Raw genomic sequence first — 22,484 nt, forward strand, 5'->3', positions numbered from 1 at the left:
GGTAACTTAGGCACATATGAGCCATACAATTTTTTTGTCCTTAATCCAGGCCTACAGAGTAAAAAACACTGGGGTTGGAGATTAGATGTGTTTGAACATTCCCTAGAGTTTTTTTTTTTAACATAAACTAATATTTAAGATTTCTTTTTTTTGTAAACTCATGTTGATTTCTAATCATAGATATTCATAATGACCTGGAAAGAAAATAGTATCTCCAAAGTACAATTTTTATGATCTAGACAGTAGGAATGGATATGTTGGCATAACACATCTTAGTCCTAGTTAGTTAATGGCCCTTTTCTATGAAAATGAACATATTCTGTCTCTTATGAACAAGTGATTTCATGAGAGGACATTGTTCAGATTGCTAAGGGCACAAACATAACTTCCTATCAGACCCAGAACTCAACCCACGAGGAAGCAGCCCACAAGGACTATACTCCCTTTAGTTCTCATGGATTAGGACCTGGATAAGGAGCTCAGGTGTAACTTCCTGTAGCGCCCCGCCCCCTTACTCTTTAGAAATAGTGCATTTGGTTCTCTTTACTTAAATCTATAATGTGGCTTATTACATAGTCACAACCTCCAGGGCTGCAAGCCAACCACTCTGTGGGAGTGAGTAAGTTAGCTCTGGTGGCCAGTTTCCTCACTGCTTCTGACTCTGTTAGAATCAGGTCCAGGAGCAATGACCAGGAAGCGTTGGAGCGTCGGATATCACACAACATCCTCAAACAACACCACTTCCTTCTCTTTCTAGCCCAGGGTCCTACCCCCCCCACCCCCCATATAATGCTGTGCTTTGTTTCTGTTCTGTTTTCTTTAATTGCTACGGTTTTGTTTTTGTTTTTGAGAATTGAAATCTTCAACATAGTTTAGTATGAGACAGAAAGTTTAGAATCCTTGCAAAAGGTTTAATACATTGATACATTCATATAAAGAATTAGCTTGTTTAAAAAGAATTTAAAAAAAAAACAGGAAGAACATGTACTGTTACAAGTGTATTTAGTAATGAAGTGGCTCAGGAGAGTCCTAGATAATGGTGTAGATGCCACTATGTTTACATGGACTGAATTTCTTTGAAGTAATCTGTTTTTTTTTTTCTAATTATTCTTCTAGTTAAATAAATTGGGAAGAAAAGCACAGGTCCTGAAACTATTATTGGGTCTATGTTTTACTCTATATAGAAGAAAATGTCTCCAGGAAAAAGCATTGAATTTGTTTCCTGAAATTTCTAAAACCTTATTTTGAATACTTCCAAAAATCATCCAAGACAGAGTATGCTACATCCTGAAGTGCATAGAAGTGAGTGGTTTTTTTTAATGGCTTTAAAAGTTAAATTTAGGTGGAAAAATATAAAATCAAAGAGCAAATAAACTCATCTGGGCAGTCATTTCTTCACTTAAATGCCCATGGCTGCGTTGTGCTATGATTTAAAAGGAGGGGTGGTCTATGTGCATTACTAAGAAGCCTTGACAAGACATCTGTGCTCAGTCTACATTAAGAGCTGATCCAAACCAGTGAGGGTGGTGCTCACCTCTAATTGGGAGACAGTGTGTATTAGTTCCCTTTCTGCTGCTGTGGTAAAACACTCTGACTAAAGGCAGCTCAGGGAAGGAAGGGTTTATTTTGGCTTACAGTTCCAAAGAGGTAGAATCCACCATGGCAGGGCAGGCATAGCAGAGTAAGGGAGAACCTGGCAGCTAGATGGTCACATTTCATTCATACACAAGAAGCAGAGGGAGAGAAAACCCTGAAAGCCTTCCCCTACTGATGTGCTTTCTCCAGCAAGGCTCCACCTACAAAATGTTACATAACATCTTCAAACAGCACCATATCTGGGAGCCAAGTATTCATGTCCACAAGGCTTTTGGGGGCAGTCCTCATTACAACCACCACACCAAGGCAGGAGGATTAACAGTTTGTGGCTAGACTAAGTAAAAAAAAAAACAAAAAAAAAAAAAACAAAAAAACAAAAACAAGCAAGCAAACAAACAAAGAACTAATTCCCTGACCTCAGCTTTCACTTGTGTTATCTGTTCACTTAGGGGTTACCTGTGACAAGGATGCCCACTGCTTATTTAGAGAGGCTAGAATAAACCTGACCTCTTCTTATCAACTTTTTTGTTGTAGCATTTCATTCTGTGGCTTGCATCAAATCAGGCAGGGTTGTATAACCTCAATTTGTATGGTTTGAAACAATACAGTTATCTATTTGAGGGACTGAAAAGGAAGATTGGCCAGAAAAGAATGATCACTTGAAATACTAGAAAATTTTAAGGTCAGTGGGAACCATACTACATTCCTTTCATTCCACATTGCAATTCTTCTTATAAGCAGTCTTCAGGCAATAAATCCCAGGAACACCACTACCAGATAATGCGTTCAAGTCAATGATCAGCCCGTGCTAATGTTCCTGGGAAGAAGCCAGCTGCTACAGGGCACACCAAAGACCTGCATGCAGAAAACACATAAACAGCAGTGCCTAGGCTGACAAAGGACCAAGAAATCACCAAGCAGGAAAATATTTTCAGCAGATTCAAAGGTGCATCATTCAGGCTCACATGAATAAAAGCATTTGTCCCTTAAGATCAGCCTACAGGAAAAAAAACCCACATCTCCTCACTCTCCTACTTCATCTGTTCCATAAGGGATATTTACAAGACCAGTTTGGCCCTGGAATCACATTATCCAAAACCATGAAATCTTCAAACATAACTCTGAAATTAACCAAAGACTATGAAAGCCTTTTGCCAAATAATATGGATGTCAAAAGATGAATAATAGTCCTTTACTCAGGAAAGGAGGAATAAATCCAGATCATTTTCTTTCATCTTGCCTGTTTTAGGTGAAGGATCCATTTAATCAAAAGTAGAAACTTTTTTTCTGTTTTTTTTTTTGTTTGTTTGTTTGTTTGTTTTTGAGACAAGATTTCTTATGTAGTCCTTACTGTCCTGGAACTTGCTCTGTAGACCAGGCTGGCCTCAAACTCACAGAGATCTGTATGCCTCTGCCTCTTGAATGCTGGGATTAAAGGTGTGTGCCACCACTGCCTGGCTGTAGAAACTTTTAATATGAAAAATGTTTGATAATTACATCATAAACATACAGGTAATCTTGTGATGCCAGCACTGTCCACACTATTCTGGTGTGCTCAATCACAACCTCAATTGCTAATGAACTGTTAGGCATTACCGATGCTTTTATGCTAAAAGATTAGTATTTTTACATCACAGTATATATTGTTCAACTAATTAAGCTTTATCATGAATAAACAATGAATAATAAACAAAGAGAAGGAAAAGATCAGACAATGTTAAGTCACAGCATCAAACACAGTCAACTGCATTTGGCCAAGAGTACTCTGCTTCAGAATATCTATGCATCTACATTTCTACACATATGTATCTAACTATCTGTCTTATTATTGTTGCTACTATTTTTTTTTAACTCATGTCTTTCCTCTTCTTCTTTCCATGCTAGGAATTAAAGGTTCTAAGACTAAAGTATGTCCCCAGTCCTCTTTTTACTTTTAAAATTATGAGGTAGGTTTTGTCTAAGTTACCTATTCTGGCTTTGAATTCACTCAATAACTAAAGCAATGCTTAAATTTGTGATTCTCCTGTTTCAGGCCTTGGAATAAGTGAGGTCTAGCTACAGATTTACTTCAAACTAACTTGAATTTGAGTGGTAATTTTGTTGACTGCATTTTGGGTAGCTAAAAATAATATACTATTATGAGTTTTCAAAGATATGCTTGGGGTCAATATCAATGATATGTAAATTATAAATGACTAACATAATCAACACTGAAAAAACATTGTCTTAGAACTTATATGTCATGCAGATATCCAGGTATAATTTCTGTGTAACTTGAAACTCCTAACATTGTTTCTTGTTCAGATTGGAGAGAGGTCAGTGAAGAGTATGTCCTGTTCTTAAACAGCCCCAGGCTTGGTTGCCAACAGGTGGCTCACAGCCACCTACAACTCCCATTACAGGAGATCCAACACTTCTGGTTTCTGCTGGCATCTGCATGCCCATGGTGTGTATGTACTCATGCAGCACAGACACCCACATACACAAAATATATAATAACAATACTCATAAATCTTAAAATAATTGTTATTTTATTGAAGTATAGTGATTTTAATATATTCTTAATAGATTAGTGTTTGCAGACCATAGTTATAATCAAATAAATGCTATTTATCTCCCCAGACAGCACCCCCAGAAAATGAGAACTGTTCTGAATCCCCTTCATTGATCCACACAGAAGCACAAACACCCCTCTCCAACATGGTGGATGCCATTTGTCCTGTGAGACTTGTCCTGCCAATGTTTGGTATATGTCTAGAACACAATGTAAACACAGCAAAAAACCAAACCGAAACAAAACTTCTTAATCAAGAAATGCTAAAACAAAGGAATAAAATATATGGAAAATATTTTTTCTTTGAAAAATATCTCAAACTCAAATATAAAATGATACTGAATTTTAGATAAAATGGAAACTTCGAATGAATAAATCAAACAGGTGTTAGTTGTTTATTTTATAATTTATATGAATCTTTTGGAATTGTTATCATTTTTCTTTTTAACCTCTGAAAGCCTAAAGAAACAAACTTTTTAAATGGACATGGGGCTTACCACTAATTTAAAAATATAAGCCTAAAGAAATATTGGTAAAATTAATAATATTCAAACCTACCGCAAAATTAGAAAGATATCAATTAGTCATTTCAATAAAACAGAGAGACTTGTTCCAGTGAGAACTGTTAATCTTTAACACCTACTCGGGTCCAGTAGGCAGAACAAGCAAGGACCCGAGTTGCAAGCATAGCTCAAAACAATGAATGACTCTTGCTAGTATTGATACTGTGCAAAGGGTTTTCAATGCCTATTTGCAATAATTATGCTATACTTCATTTATCACAGTAAAGTTGTAGAACACACTGTGTGTTTGTGATAAAACAGCCACTCTGTCCATTAAACATTGAGAACCTACTATGCATCCAGGCCATAGACAACTGGAAGTTCTGGGCCACTTGTGACTCTGACACATCATCAATCAGGGTTTGCCCTGCATGGTTAACATTTTTCTACTACCACTCAAATGAATACTAGCCCTCTTTACATGATTTATTTAAGTAAGTAAAAGAGTGTGGCCAATTCAGGATTACCTCACATTTATTTAGCAGCCCGGTTTCTTGTAGCCGTGACCAGATGCTCTGTATCCGCCCAGCGTGCTCAGGGTGGGTGGTAGAATTGCCACAGATGCACTGGTGTTTCAGCATCAGGGGGTCATAGGCAATTCCTTGGAGATAAAGAAAACACAATCAAAGGAGGCATCGTAGAAGGTTTTGCTCTGCATTATCAGATAGAGTAAGTAGTCTGAAGCAGTTCTCAAGACCATGTGTCAGCTATTCAACCTTGTGTGTCTGAAAACGTATGCAAAACATCTACCATGGATGGACCAGTACTCAAGTCTTAGTTCAATAAATATGTAAGGTGATATATAAGTATGTACATACACGCATATATTGTCACATGCATAATGCAGTCTTATCAGTATTTCAAACAATTCAAATAATTGTGAACTCCTCTAGGCAGATAATTCACTTCAATATGGGTTCTAATTTTGTCAGTGAAGTTATAAAGTAAACAGTTTTAAAATCTTGAAATGACTTTATGAGTAAACTTGAGTTTCACTTTAGGGTTATTTCTTGGAATGAGCTGGAGGATTTCTAGTGTCTTCCCTAGTCAGTTTAGCATTCCATCAAAGTTGTTCAGTAAGCGCCTTTGCTTCCTTATGCCTCTATTGTAATATTTGCCAAAATACAAGAAACACACCTTGTGGGAAGCAGACGAAGTCCTGAGCAAATAAGTATTGTTGACTGGAGCACAGCCATGTCAAGGACCCTATGCCTCAGACTCATGGGAATGGCAAGGCTTTCCCTACGTCTGGCTCAGAAGAATGGCAAAACCTTCTGCTCTAAATCTATATGTTACAAAAGATTTGCCTATAGTGAAAACCAATTTATGCAGAAACTATCAGGCACAGCTTTCTCTTCCAGTGTGGACTACAACCTGAAACTTGGAGAATTTCTCATGGCCTGACAAGAAGCTTTTCTATCATCATGTCTCCTTTGACATTTTAGTCAGTGATGTCAGTGGGGAGCAGATGAAGTCCTGAGGGAATGCATGTCATTGGCAACAGCACAGTCACATCAAGGTTCCCAGCACCTCAGTCACATGGAATGTCAAGGCCTGGCCCAGGTATTCCTATTGACAAAGGGTTGGTCTTCAGCTAAACCCAGTGTGTGTAGACAGTATGACTGCAGCTTCCTTATCCTGGATGTGACTTTATCTGCAGAAACTATCAATACTACCCTCCTCCAGGATAACTGCAACCTGAGACTGCACCCCTACAGAGAGACCTTCTACCAAGACCAGCTAGCTACCTCCTCACTCAGCTGTGTACAGTGACCTCACTTCCTGCTCATTTGCATATAATAACTCACTTCCTTGCTTGGCTGTCTACAATAAACCCACCTCCTCCTTCAGTGCCATATAACAAATATGCTGAGTTTCTGGGCTGCTGGTACATCTCCATCAGAGCACACAGCCTACCCAATCCAGTTTAGCTACACCTGTGTCTGTGTGATTGTCCTTTCTTCATTCCCTCATAGAACCTGTTGGGTCAAGTCCAAAGCTGTACAGGTCAAATCAAGTCTAAAGTCATGCAATGCCAACTGTAGACATTATGATTGTGAAACTCTTGTTGGGTTTCTTTTAAAAACGAGTATCAATTATAATGCCTTCACTACAGATTTCATAGATAATGAAGTTCAGCACATATTCAGAATTTAGTATATGTGATGTTTTAGTTATACCCTATGGTGGAAAAATTTGTTGAAAAATGTTGTTAGTGGAACATAATATAGGATTTTGGTGGGGCAAGAGATAATGTGATTTGTAAAACTGTCTCTTATAAGAAATTGTTTAGCTGATCAAATGTCTTCCAATCAATGATAGCTCAAGTACATTCAAGGTGATGGTGGATCAAGTACCTATGATAAGCAGTTAAAGAACAATAATAAAAACTATTCAGTAACTTTTTAATGCCAGCCTTTGACTTTATTTTCTCTTGGACCTACATTATCATGTAAAGAGATGTTACTGAAGATGGGAAAGTATTTCCCTTTGAGTGTGCTAAAATCATGCAGAAGAATGACATCTGCATCTTGAAACCATATGGTAAAAATTATGTCTGTCAGGAAATATTGTTTTACTCTTCCAAATAATATCCATTCTTAAGACTCACTGGCTTCAAAACCCACTGCTCTGCCTGTTCCTGATCTCCTGGAACTTTTCTCAGCCTGGATCTGTCTTCCTAACTGCCGAGCACACGCTTATCTATCTGAATGCCCAAATCTCCCCTTGAATGCCTCATGGTTTTCCTAAATGCAAATGGCTCTGATTTTCAATTCTTGATCTTAAATCACACTCTGTGCTCTTCAGTTTTACAAGGGACTACCAGATCCTCTATTGCTCACACCAGAAACCTTGCTGTCCCCTTGATATTTCCTAGACTCCAAAGGCCTGTCTGTTTTCCCTCCCGAACAGATCTTGAATCACTCACTTCTTATCTCCGTGGCTCAAACCATACACAATCCACAGTCCTATCCTCTCTAATCTGGACTCACAAGATAACTGGGAACCAGCTACTTGATTGTCCTTGTCTCAGTCGCCACACCATAGCAGCCGCTTTGCTCACAGACCCAGCTTCCCTGATGAGAGTGACATTCCATCAGTGCAGCAGAGATAAGTCCCTTCCCTCCTCTGTAGTTCTCTGTTCACGGGCCTCTCTTAGGTTTCTGTGTCTACAACAAAGGCTTTTCTTACATTCCTCAAAAAGGTCATAACCCACCAGCTTGAGTTCTCTCTACATGCTGTTCCGCCGTCCATGCCCAAGCCCTTCCTCCTCTGCCTAACTCCCCCTCTCAGCTGGCTCACTCCATTTTTTTCTTCAAGGTTCAGTGTTAATGACACCTACCCAACAAAATGCCACCTGAGATCTAAATCAGATCCCTCTACCAGTATGTCTGACCTCTCAGCTTTCTCTGTGCTCTGGGGACTCCTTCAGAACACTGATGAAAAGGACATAATACCATAGTTTTGTCAACTTTATCTTTTCTTCACTAGACAGTAAGATTTACAGAAGAACAGGCTGTAGTTTACTATTTTAAAAACTTTTGAATTCCCAGTTTCTGCAGCCATGTTTGGAATAAAGCAGGGCCTCCAGAGTATGCTGGGATGAGTGAGTGAAAAGCATAGGTGAGGAAACTCAGGAATGCGGGGTCAGCATTCTGTGATCCAGCCTTCCTTGATGAACTCAGCCAGCAGATCTGCTTGGACTCTCGGTGCTTAGATAGCCTTCACTGATATACTGCCCTTTGCCTTACACCCTTATGTCTCAGCCAAAATGCATTTCTTTTACCTCATTTTATGTTTGTATAAAACATTTTGCACGATTTCACTGTTTTCATTTTGTAGAAAATCCAACATGAGTGAATATTCTTAAATAAAGTAAAAGGAAGATGTCAGAAAGGGCAGACAAGAAACGAGGCGGTCAGCAAGGCAGGGTGACAGGAAAAATCACAAAGTGCACATGTGTGTCTTGGTGATCATCCTTATCAAAGTGATTTATGGGTTGCATTACTTAATCAAAGCTGTTTAATAAATTTTCAACTTCTGCTGCATACTACAACAAATAATAAAACAATATAGAAATGAGAAGTATAATATCTGCCTCATTAAAATATATCCTTTAAGAACACAAAATATAATTATTTATGTTACTTAACTGTTTCTATTTTTCTTTATAAATCTAAGCCCATTTAGATAATAAATTTCCCCTTTTTAAATTTTTTACAACACACACTGTCAAGAAAACTAAAATTAGGAAACAAGCCGTGGTAGCTACAAAGTCTTGCCTTGTATCTGGAGATTGTAACACAAAGTTCAGGAGCTCTTGAAAAGGCATTTAAATTTAAGGGGAGATAAATAAACTCTGGAACCCAGAGTTTCACTGACTCATCTTAATGATGTATCAATGAGGTGCTAACAGGTCTCCTGTAAGGTGAGACATCAGCCTGTCCTTCTCCATCCTCTTCCTCACCCTTTTTGTTTTCCCAGAAGCAGAGACTCAGGGGGCGGGGAAGCCGCCTGCTCCCCTCCCTGAGAACCACATGGAACTGACTTTTGTTTTACACCTTCTGCCCTGCTGGTTAGCAGCTGTCACATAAACCCAAGGACCCAGCTTTTCCATGAAAAATGTTTACGCAAAATAGTCTTTGAAACCTTTACCTGTGCTTTAAACCTCAGAAGTAAGCTTTCTACAACACAGACACCTCCTCACACATGTGCACACACACACACACACACACACACACACACACACACACACACTACACACACCACATATACACACATGCTACACAAAACACACATACACACACACTACACACATACAGAGAGACACACATACATACACACTACACATGCACACACACACTACACACATACACACACCACACACACACACATATATATATACACATACAATACACACAACCACACATACACACACACTACACACACACCACATATACACACATGCTATACAAAACACACATACACACACACTACACACATACAGACAAACACACATACATACACACTACACATGCACACACACACAGATAAGTTTGGATGTTTTAGATAAGTTTGGACTGTGTTTTCTGTGGCTTTCAGCTTAGTAAATGTGTTGATGTATTTGAAGCAGCAAGTCTTAGTCAGGGTTTCCATTTCTGTGAAGAGACACCATGGCCACAACAACTCCTATAAAGGAAAACATTTAATGGGGGCTGGTTTACAGTTTCGGAAGTTCAGTCCATCCTGGCGGGGAGCATGGTATGGCATGCAGACAGATGTGGTGCTGGAGCTGAGAGTCCTTACATCTTGACTCAGAGGCAACAGGAAGTGGACTGACTCACTGCTCAGTATCCTGAGCATATGAGACCTCAAAGCTTGCCCCATAGTGACACACTTCCTCCAACAAGGCCATACTCACACCAACAAAGCCGTACCTTCTAATAGTGCCACTCCCTATGAGATTATGAGGGCCAATTACACTCAAACCACCACAGCTGTCTTTCCTGTTCTTAACCATTACACAGCTAAGTGACTCTTTAGTCCAGGGAATCTGCTCATGTCTACAGTAGTCTCAGTCTAGTAAGACCCAGTTTAGTTAATCTGAGTCCTAAGGGTCAATTAAGAAATTTGAGTCTAGACAAAAAAAAACTCTAGACAGAGAACTACTAATTTGATTCCAAATTCCTGTCATTCAGTTTCTTATTTCACTTATGGTATCTGCCTGGAGACTCACACCTTCTCAGGACATCTGTTACCAGCATTAATAAATAGCATTTATTAAGCACACTCTCGGGCCAAGAGCTAGCAGAGTGCAAGGCAGCTCACAGCATCTCTACTTAAAAACATGCATTTGTAAATAATTTTCCAATGTGTATCATACTCCAGCAGTTTCATTTTATCACATTTAACCTATGATCTAGTAATAAAAATCAGACAGCCACAAAATGGTAACATGAAATGCACTTTTCAAACTATGTGCGATAGTGATGACAGAGGCTGCCAAGTTAGAGATCTTTTAAAAACAACAGTAAAAACATTTTAAAGACAAAATGAAGCAGTAGGATTACTAAACTGGGTAGAAAAGACCTCAGTGAGTCTTCTAATACATCCAATCCACAAAGATTTGAAGACCTGCTGTAAAAAAACAAAAACAAAAAACAATGCCTTTAAACAGAAAGTGTCCAAATGTTGTCCTTGTTCTTATCTCTGAAGCAAGCAATAGAATACTATTTACATATCAATTAGGTTGTATTAGGAATTGTATGTAATCTAGAGATGGTTTAAACAAAGGATGCACACATGCAAATGCACTCCTTTGCATATCAGAGGCTCCTGCATCTTTAGGGTCTGGAGCCATCTCCCCTGGGCATTCAGAAAGACTAGTTTGAAACAAGTGTCATTCCTGACAACCTGTAGGCAGGCACACTCTAGTTGTGATTCTCTCTATTCCTAACCCAGTCTATCCACAGGGCTTATTTGCCTTGATTTATTTGATTTCCCATATCTCCTACACTATTCAGAGTGTTCCCTCCATCATATCTTTATATCTTTTCTTGGGAACACATAAATCAAGTACCAAGTTATTTAAAATTTTCGATTTTATTTTATGCATATGAGTATTTTGCCTGCATGTATGTGTGTACACCACATGTGTGCTTGGTATCCATAGAGGTCAGAAAGCACTGAATCCCCTGGAGCTGGAGTTGTGGATGGCTGTGAGTCACCCTTTGGGTGTTGGGAAATAAAAGCTGGTCTTCCGCAAGAGCAAAACATGCTCTTAACTGTGTAGCTATTTTTCCAGCCATGTAATATTTAATTATTTGTAGAATTTAATGTATCAAGTTAGCAAATGATGTGATACCCCAAACTGACTTTCAGAAGAGTTGGTAAATTGTGTCTTTTTGCTAGTTAAGATCTTTTTTATGATTTGCAATTTATGTTTTCATCTTCACTAAAATGATATTATCAAAGTATCAGATGGAAAAACTGAATTGAAGAATTTCTACCACAGGCTTCTGAACTAACTGTACAAAAGCCTGTTACTGTGTAGGAACTGAATTAAATGCTGACATTCAACTACAGAGCCAAGAAAGACAGTTAACCAGCATGTAAGCTGGCAAAAAGGGAAGCCACATGTACCACAGATCTGCTAGGAAAATGGGAAGATTTTTCTATATTCAAGAATGAGTGAGAAGATTAAAAACAACACAGAGGGAGAGGAAGGGAGAGAGAGAGAGAAGGGGGCAGAGGGAGGGAGAGACAGAGAGACTGTCTGTGACATTGCTAGAAAAACTGCACCAGCAGCTGGTCGTGCTCCCCAGCTCAGTGGTCATTATTTACTACAGACTGAAAAACAGAATTTTAAAAACTGCTTTGGCATCTTCAAATTCTAAAATCATCGTTCTAAGAAACTAAGTGTTGAGCAGAGGGCAGAGGTCAAATGAAGTTAAAAGATGGGGTGAGAGAGAAGAAAGTGGACATAAGTAGGGGCTGCAAGGAAAGCAAGGAACAAAGAACTAAAGTTGATGCTGGAGGCAGCAAACATAGATCTGTATTTTATAAAATCATCCCAGTGCCATTGGATACAAACATGAGAAGTCGATGGAGTATAAGGAAAAAAGACAAAAGAAAAAAACAAACAAACAAACACATAGTTACAGAAAATATTGTTAAGAGAAAAAAAATAACTGAACCAAACACTGGGATGAGCCAGTGTTTTACAAATATTGTGACTTTTACAAATATTGTAAAAATTGGAATTTTTACAATATTTTTACAATTGGAATTACAAAAATTGTAAATTTTACAAATTTGTAAAAATTTGTAATTCTTTTCATGACTTTTACAAATATCAGTTTAGTTTCAGTACCATGATTCTCTTTCAAATTCAACTCTAGCTAACATGGTAGTGGTATAAAGAGATAATTTATCAGCATGGGTTAGGGCCTGTATGTAAGACATAGGAAGAGGACTGTCGGGCACCGAATGGTCTGGGAGAAAGGCCAATATAAGACGCTATGATGGTGCATCGCAGCGAATCCATTCAGGTAAATCCGCAGCTAGCATCCTCTAGTGGATGTACTCTGTGAGCCATGGCTGAGCCTAATCTCTAGTTGAGCAGAAGACATGATTTTAGCAGAAAAATGAATATATTTCCCTTGTCAAATGACTGGAACCTCAGATATAATACACTATTCCTAGTCTTCAAGTGAAAAGCTCCTGTAACTTTTACTCTACTGCCAACTATGACATAACCTTCTTTGGAGGTTGTGGCCGCCTGGCTTTACCACACACCCCATCACCACAGCAGTGACAGGAGCTCATATCCTCCTGGTTGGTCCCACAGACAGCTTGACCTGGGCTCTCCACAGGCCACAGGCTACGGCTGCTCTTGGGCTTTGTGACTGAGTCCATTTAGTTCCCAGAGGAAGTTGCTGAGAGTTCTCCTTAGCAACTGACTACATGAAGATACGTTCTCCATGGAATGCCTTTTCTTTATTTTTATTTATTGTGGTTTTGTTTTGATGTTACTTTGTAGAAAGGAGGCTATGAGTCAGTTAGCCTGTGAGAATAAATATTTATAATAAAAATCTGAATGGCAATCCTTAAACATTACATGTGTTCCAACCCAGGGGCCTCCGGGCCCTGGGACTGAAGTGCATGGTGTCTTCAGCAACTTATCTTCCACTTTCGAGGTACCAGATGGCACCTTTCAAAGGAGGGAAGCAACAACGGTCCTATCCAGCTATGCTGCGATGAATCCAACCATGGAAAGCACGCACAATCACCCCCAAAGGAGCACATACAGTGGCGGTGACCAACAGCTCTCTAACGGTACTTAAGACCTGCTCAACAAGAGGGAAATCATGCAGTCATGGGAAGCTAGCCAACTCTGCAGGACTAGTAAAGGCATGGACCTTGGAAGATAACCTACAACCTCCACTTTACTAAACCAGCATAATCCCTAACTACATTCTAAATACTTTTCCTTGTACTCACAAATAAGTGTAGTCTTGATCTGGCATAAAACAAAACATTCCCAAAGGATACATCCAAGATACAATCCCCGCACCTAAGGCTTAGGGAGCATGACAGAAGAGGGGCCAGAAAGACTGTAAGAGCTACAGAAATGAGGACTTTGCTGTGAGATGGTTTCCCCTGGGAATATCAGAGGCTGCATGTATGAAGTCTCACCAACATGACTGCCTAAACCTGAGCTGAACAAAGACAATAGCAATAGACATCTTAACATGAATGGGGAAAATCCCAGGAAGCCTCACTCCTACACAAAGAACTACAGACAATGAAGGGATCCTGAGAGTAGAAGAAATAGTCTCTGATCCTACCCCTGGAAGAGGACAACCAATTGACTATGCAATATCAAATAGTTAGCCTTGAAAATATACATATAAGTAATATTATATAGACCAATGAGGTTGTATTTATATATGTAGGAAAACAATATATGTGTGTGTAGGAATATACATGTATATGTGTGTATGTATATATATATATGCATTTATATGTGTGTATATATATTTATGCATGTAGGGATATATATATATTCCTACACATATAAATACATAGAGAGTTATATACCCATCTGTGAATGTATCACAAGAATGAACGTTATGTTTACATATGTATTTCTCTGTATATATGCACATATCCATCTATATATGCATATGTATATTGCCTCAGGGTCAGGAGATTTCTTCAGTTGGTGGCATTGCAGTGGGGCAGTTATCACTATGTAGTCCATTAAGGATAAATACAAGCCACTTGCGTGAAAAGGGTATTCAGCATGCAGTTACTAAGACTACTGCTTTTGCCAGGTTAAAGAAGTGTTTCAGAGCTGAAGAGATGACTCTGTGGTTAAGAGAAATCCTTATTCTTGCTGAGAACCTGAGTTTGGTTCCCAATAACCACATGGCTGCTCATAACTACTAACTCCAGTTCCAGGAGGAAGAACTCTGGCTTCTGCAGGCACCAGGCATGCATGAGGTACACACACACAAGCACACACATACACACACAGAACCATACACACACATACACACACATAACACACACATGCACACACAAACACACATACATATAAACACACATACAAACACAGATATACACATACACACACAAACACACAACACATATACACACATACACACACATGAACACACAAACACACACACACACTAACACAGACATACACACACACACACACACACCATACACTCACATGGAGAGGCAGGCATAAAACACTAATACACATGAAATAAAAACAAACAAATATGGAAAAAAGAAGTATCACTGTATATATTAGACATCCTGGTTTTGAGCAAAATTTTTCTAGACTTGGGGAGAGATAGCACAGGCATGATGGATCCCAAAGGTTTCTGCTGACACTGGATTGCAGGTGTGGGCTTTGTGGGATCTCTAGGCAGGTTTTCCAGTGCTACAGGAAGTAGGGGATCTGGTCAGAGGCCACTGATGTGGAAAAGGAAATATGCCCAAACTGTAACAACTAGTACGAAATGTTGCTGTCTTGTGACATAATTGGTTACCCAATTAGCTCCTATATATACTCTTAAAAAATGCCTGTCACCAGTTAATTAATCTGGCCAATGCATTAATTGATTAATATGAAAAGTAAAAAAACGATAAATCATATCAAGGGCTGGGAACATGATTCCCAAAAAAGACAGTTTAGTGTTTTCAAGCTCAAAGGTTTGCATGAGGTAATAGATGCCCCCAGACCAAGCTCTGAATCCTGAAAAACAATTTTAAAATGAATTGGAGAGCCGACTGAAGCCTGGGGACATATGCATAAACTCTCCTTGCTATCTCCATGCTGTGGCTCTCCTGGAGCCTCACTGGTTTCATTTGCTCAGTCACAGTGGATAGCAAAGGTGTGGTCCACACCCTGTTGTTGGCATGTGTTTCAGACCTGACCTTGTTCTGGACTTACAATTACATGCTTGTTTTGTCTGTAGCCAGACTCTTAAATATCAAAACGGCTGGAGGCAAAGAAGATGTTGGTCAGAAAGCCCACCCAGAGGTACCATAATGAATGGACAGGCAACTAACATACATACATTCAAGCACGGCTTGCCTTGCTACCCTTGACTCCCAGGAGTCGTTTGTGTGGGAAGTCAGAAAAAAACACGGAAGCAAGACAGCAAGAAACCAATGAGGAAAAGATACTCTTCAGAGCCAAATGAGGAAGCCAAGCATCATAAATTTCCTTGTGGCCAGTCTCGGGGAAGGTAAGAGTCTGAGGCACACTGCTGAAGAATGTGGTAGGGAGTTTATTTCCAAGGGGGATCCGTGCACCTGTTGATGAATTTTCCAGGCTCTTGAATGATAACAATTTATGAGGCTATTAATACTAAGCCCAAGATTTATCAGATGTGCTGTTTGTCTTGTGGCCAACATAACCTCATAAAATTTGAGTTGCATTGAGTTAAAATGGAGCATTCTGCTATTGGAGTTATTCCGAGCATTTAAATCGGCTAATCCTACAAGAACTGCACATTTCTCCTGCCTATTAAAGGGTCTTTAGGGATTCCTACCAGTGGAAGAGGCAGGCTGTCGGGGACAGTCTGCTGTTGGGTGAGGTAACATGGAAGCTGCAGGGGAAGAGTGGGTCCTGGAGAGGAGTCCATGCTTCTCTAATCCATCGATGCCAGCCAGCTGAGCCTGGTGTGCTGAAAGTCCATGTGTGTGTGAGGACTCCAGCAAGGAAGGCTGTCAAGGAAAGGGCAAAAGAGAACGAAATGTGAGCCCAGATTCGAGGAAGACATTGAGAGCAACATGTCAACAAATTAAGATCATCAGGCCAGGGGCATAAACAGTGGGAGGGAAAGGAACAGAAAACAGCAGTAGCGAGCCGGGCGGTGGTGGCACATGCCTTTAATCCCAGCACTCGGGAGGCAGAGGCAGGCGGATCTCTGTGAGTTCGAGGCCAGCCTGGGCTACCAAGTGAGTCCCAGGAAAAGGCGCAAAGCTACACAGAGAAACCCTGTCTCGAAAAAACAAAACAAACAAACAAACAAAAAAAAACACCAGCAGCAGCAGCAAAGAAGAGAGATGGGGAGAAGAAACAAGATCCAGTCAATCGCAATAAACCCATTCTACAGATGTTTGCACACCGGCAGTCATCCCTGATGTCCAGCTAGGAAGGAGGTGACGCAGGATGAACTGATTCAAACCGCCTGTTGAACCAATTGAAGGAAACAGATCTTTAACCCCAGTAACAACATCCACTCACTGGTTGTCTTCTTTAACACCAATGTTTTGAACTCAGCCCTAGAAGGGACTCACATAAAACGAAGAACCACTCAGCTGCTGTTAAACTGCCTAGGAGGCTTGATTGTGAACACTCTGCCCTGAATTAACTTCACTAATACCTTGAGGGAAATTTCTGAGCACTTCTGAAATTACCAGGTAACTGACTATATTTTGACACCTTTCAGTTTTCATACAATGGTGGAGGATGACAGAGTTTGAAGAGAATATCAGTGCTATAAAATCCTGAGTAAGATTCTTGGATGTATCCTCAGTGATTAATTATCATTTTTTTTAAGATTTTTTTTTGAGACAGGGTTTCTCTGTGTAGCTTTCACCTTTTCTGGAACTCACTCTGTAGCCCCCCAGGCTGGCCTCGAACTCACAGAGATTCACCTGCCTCTGCCTCTCAAGTGCTGGGATTAAAGGCGTGCACCACTGAGGCCCAGCTAATTATCATTATTTTTATCATTATGCAGTCAGAAGACCAACTTTTAGAAGCTTTGGGATGATTCATTAGTCAATTTTCTATGGCCAAGAACAGTCTGCAAAACACAGACAGACAGAGGGCAGTCCGAAAACACAGACAGCAGACTGTCTGTAAAACACAGACAACAAACAGTCTACAAAACAGACAGCAATTTACTCATTGAAAGTGCAGTGACCACTGTATGTCACCAGTGGCAGGAATTCATATGTTTTCTGATATTTTTATATGTCTCTTTCCAAAGAGACATGATAAAAAGATGAACAGTGCCATATACTTCAATATTTAACTACTCACCATGTTTAAGAATATGTAACCAAAAGTTTAATGAAGTTTATAAAACACAAGCATAAGTTGCATAAATTTGAAAATGTGCATACTCTTTGGCTTTGACTTCCTGTTTTAGGATGTGACACAAATGCCATATCCTCTCAGTAAATGTCTGCCTTTACCTTCCTGTTGGTCCAGGTGTCTTCTACACCCAAGGTAAGCCAGTCTGTCATGTACCTCTTGAATTCCCAGCATGAGACTTGACAAATCCCAACCACTAAACCACTCACTGGGAAAGTTCACAACAGCTATGTTCCATTCACAGTGTGTAATATTATCTAATTGTCACTTTGTATATGATCTGAATTAATGATACTTATAAATATATAAGCTACAATGATGAGTAGTTATAACTGTTTATTGCTACAAATGTATGTGAAGATTTCTGGATTTAGAAAAATTTAAATATTCTATAAAATTAACTTTCAAATAGGTTGTAGTTAAGTCTGAGGATGCAGCTCAGTTGATAGAGTGATTGCCTACCATGCTAGCTCTGGATTCAACTCCCAGACTGCCTGACTGAGATATGGTGGTGACAGCACTCGGGAATTCAAAGCAGGAGAACCTGGAGTTCACATTCATCCTTGGCTACATAGCAAGTTCAAGGCCAGTCTGAGATACACCATAAAAAGTTAGGTTATAATTAATGTGTGAAATGTTACTTCTGTTTTGGCCTATAGAAAAATCAGTCCACCCATGGATGGATGGCATCTGTCATACATTCTGTCTTTGGATGGGATGGCTTGCTCCATGACAGAGTTCTAACTGTAATAGCTTTAACACCTTTAAAAGAGTCTAACTCTCCTGTTTTCTTATGTTACTGTGTTCAATGACCCAAGGCTACAGCTGTGAGAATATAGACTACCCTCTCCTAGAACATAAAATTCTGGTGAAGGCCAAATCATAAGTCTGACTTCTAAGGTTTTCCAACAAGAATCTTAAATGCATGAGTAAATATTGGCCTGAATGTTTGTAATGTCCCTCTTCTCATGTCAATTCAAGGCCCCTCTAAATCAAGGCCAATGATTCTGAACTAGCATCCTTATTCACCATCCACCCTGCGAGGAATTTTTTCCCAAGCCTGCTGTAAGCTAAGAGTAAACAAGGAACTGCTGAGAGACATGTAAACCTGACGAATCTCCTCAGCCTGCCATTCTGTCCTCTTTGATGGGAAGACATTTTCGGGCTTATATCATCTTTTCCTCTCCTAGGATCTAACCAAAATAGTGTCTGGTGTACATAGGTATCATACCAGGCCTGCCTGACAACCATTATGAGTACTTTAAACTATCCAGGTCTCTTCTTCCAAAAAAAAATTCTAAAATTGAATTTTATACTTCTATGGGGTTCATATTTGTGCATTTGCATTATATGCACCTTGTATCTGATTAAGAAATTAAAATTTAAGATGTTTTGTGGGGTCCTAGAAGTTTCATGAGTTCTGGTACCATGATCATTATGTCTAATGGGTTAGTTGCTTCTGATAATTCATGTTTCTGCCTTTATGTAACAAATCTTTACACACAACTATCAGACTCCACACATCATTTTTGAACAGTCCCAGTAAATGCTCTATCTCTTTCTGTTAAAGTCCTGTCACATCTGGACTCTTTCTTTCCATATTCCTGTCAATTTTCTACATATTCAAGTTAATAGCCTACACTCACTATTTCTTGGCTCATGATTGATACTTGGCATTTTTCTAGTGTATTAAGCCACATAATATCAAACAAATATAATGAGTACTGTATGAGGAAAAGTTAAGGTGCTTTGAAACTGATAGGAATACAAAGAAGCTGATGAAACTGATAAAGTTTCAGGAACTTTTGTCTTAAGAAAGCAACATTCAAGTTAAAATGTGAAGGATAAGTGAAGAAAATGGGCAGCTCTGTGAAAAGCTCATGAATGCACATGTGTACATGGATGTGTGTGCTTGTACGTGTGTGTGTGTGTGTGTGTGTGTGTGTGTGTGTGTGTGTGTGTTTGGATGTGCTAATGTGTGTGATCCATTCTATATGCTACCACCAGATTTAAAAAAAACCACTAGATACAACCCTTCTGCTGACGCTTTTTCTATAACATTTGATTTCCTGGTTTTCTAAAAGCTAAAATGCCATTCTGAATTGAGACTATACAGAGAGTATTTAGAAGTCAAAGGCCACGTTTTTCTTTCAACATCATAACTATATGATGGGGCATAGCTACTGTAAAGACTATGTGGACAAAACTACCATCATCTTTCTTTTTAACACAGTGACTCTAGCTAGAGTTTTCCTGCCTGGCCCACAGTCAGGACAAATGTCTGTCACCCGCCAGTCTCACAGCCGCTCAGACCCAACCAAGTAAACACAGAGACTTATATTGCTTACAAACTGTATGGCCGTGGCAAGCTTCTTTCTAACTGTTCTTATAGCTTAAATTAATCCATTTCCATAAATCTATACCTTGCCACATGGCTCGTGGCTTACTGGCATCTTCACATGCTGCTTGTCATGGTGGCAGCTGGCAGTGACTCCCTCCTCTGCCTTCCACTTCCCAGAATTCTCTCTGTTAGGCTCGCCTATACTTCCTGCCTGGCCAATGGCCAATCAGTGTTTTATTTATTGACCAATCAGAGCAATTTAACATACAGACCATCCCACAGCATTGCACATTTATGCTTTCTGTGAGCTTCAGAGAAACTCTAAAAACTTTAAAGATTCATAGTTTGCTAATTTATAACTATGATGTAAGTGGTTTGTCTTAATAACTTTCCAACCCAACTAGCAACCACCAACTTATCGAGTGTCCACCGTTATGAATACGCAGTGCAGTGAAGAGGTAAACAGTCTGCATGATCATAGTTACTTGTACTGTGCGTTCCTTGACGTCTGACATTTACTCAGAAGCTCTGCTGTGCTGTTCAGGCAGCAGCGTGAATAACCATCACTGCTGAGTTTGCAGATTGTCACCTGGAGTTTCAGCATCTTGCTTTTAGCAAATTCCACACAAATATGAACTTTGCCTGTTATTAATTCCCAGGCAATGTTTTATTTTAATACACAGTAGATATGAATATGTTGGCTAATTAAATCATTAAAAAAGAGGTACATAGCCATCTTCAAAATCTCACAATGACAACAGTGTAAAACAAGAACAAATGTGATACACAATCAGAAAGTATAATACAGCCTGGGGATATCTGAAAAGTTTATGAGCAGTGGAGTCCAGGCCAAATAGTTTATAATTCTTGGGGACAGAGACACATATACCCAGTTAACTCAGAGCTATGTTTTAATTGGTACTTTTATGTGTTTTCCAAGTTTCCTGCCCATCACATCAATTAAGTTTTTAATTAATAAAAATGCTTGCTGTTCACTCTTTCAGGTGTTCCATTAGGGCAGATACATCTCCAATGGACCAACAACTCGACAGTCAGCTAGATTCAAATTGCCACACAAAGTAGAACTGTAAGAGGAGAAACGGTTGACCACCTTAAGAAATCACGCACTAAAATCAAGTTCTTTTACAATGAATCATGGCTTCTAATGTATAGGGAGGGGTGTGACAATCCAGGAAGCAACTAATTATTACAATTGTCCATTGATAAAAAACTCACATCTGTGGGTAAAAAATGATACTGAAATTTTTCCTACTGCTAAAATTGGCTGAAGTGTTTCATGTAGTTTTTAAAATTTGAAAATAATTAAAGAGAATTTTATTTGTTGTTTTATGTTGCAGTTTTGAGTATAAAAGGACATATTCTTTTCTTTTATCTTCAGAAAATTAAATGCCAAATAGTTCAGAATCTATAGATTTATAAAAACTTTACATGTAACCAAACTGGCATTTCATGTATTAGCATGTATCATGCTGAAGTATCATAATCCATGCCCCTCAAAATCACTTTTGAGGAAAAAAATAACTTATAAATAGGCTGAACAAGGTCTACTGTCGTTTAAGGCTATTGAATTAGTTATGCATGACAAATTTGCCTCTACCGAGTGTAGTCTGTGTAGGATCATCACCTACCCCCCTCCCACTGATGGAACCTCTCAGATAACTTTCATGGAAGTTATGATGTATCCATTTCATAAAGTCCTTCATATTACCCCATGAATATTAACATGTGTGGCCTCACCATTTAGACTCAGGAGACACTGGCTTTGCTGTCTGAAAACAGGCAACTCATTGAAGCTCTAGCAAAACTAGCCATGGCTAAGCAGCTTAGGGCTAGTGATTTAGTCAGCTGTGGCTTGTAGCAGGTACTGTACTGCACAGGACAGGGAGTGTAGCTTGCTAGCAGGTACTGTGTGTAATGGCTGTGGAGGGCAGGAAGTCCACTGTAGGAGGTCGACTGTAGCTGGCTAGCATGTACTATATGCCAATGGCTGCTTAGGGCAGGACAACTTCAAGACTCTGTTTCTGTGCTGGTGCCTTTTGTTTGGTGCCATTGTGCTTTCCTTGTTCATTGCCACTTTGATGAAACCTGTATCATCAAAGTATCATCTCAGTGCTTGCATCATTTTTTGTCACGTGGGTGGTCACCCATGGCCGTTATCAATGTTAGAGCTTTAGCTCCAGCAAATAATAGAAGTCTACCTGGATTTCCACTTTAAATTCTACTTCTAAAGTAATTTCTGAGATGAACACCTTCTTCCATTTTTAGTGTTAGGTGAATTGA

At 39.4% G+C, this 22,484-nt stretch overlaps 1 protein-coding gene across 14 annotated transcripts in view; it reads right to left on the reverse strand.

Annotated features, from left to right (window-relative positions):
• The window catches only part of Hdac9 (histone deacetylase 9), an 848,903-nt gene that overhangs the window by 230,927 nt on the left and 595,492 nt on the right, over nucleotides 1-22,484 (reverse strand). For all 14 annotated transcript variants that reach the window (XM_037210966.1, XM_037210967.1, XM_037210965.1 and 11 more), the window contains 2 exons: nucleotides 16,290-16,464; nucleotides 5,181-5,314 (listed from right to left, as the gene is read on the reverse strand). In XM_037210966.1, coding sequence (XP_037066861.1) covers nucleotides 5,181-5,314; nucleotides 16,290-16,464 — 309 coding nt within the window. The remainder of the gene's footprint in view (nucleotides 1-5,180; nucleotides 5,315-16,289; nucleotides 16,465-22,484) is intronic.

Source organism: Peromyscus leucopus, chromosome 14, assembly GCF_004664715.2.
Source record: "Peromyscus leucopus breed LL Stock chromosome 14, UCI_PerLeu_2.1, whole genome shotgun sequence".
Classification (NCBI taxonomy): Eukaryota; Metazoa; Chordata; class Mammalia; order Rodentia; family Cricetidae; genus Peromyscus; species Peromyscus leucopus.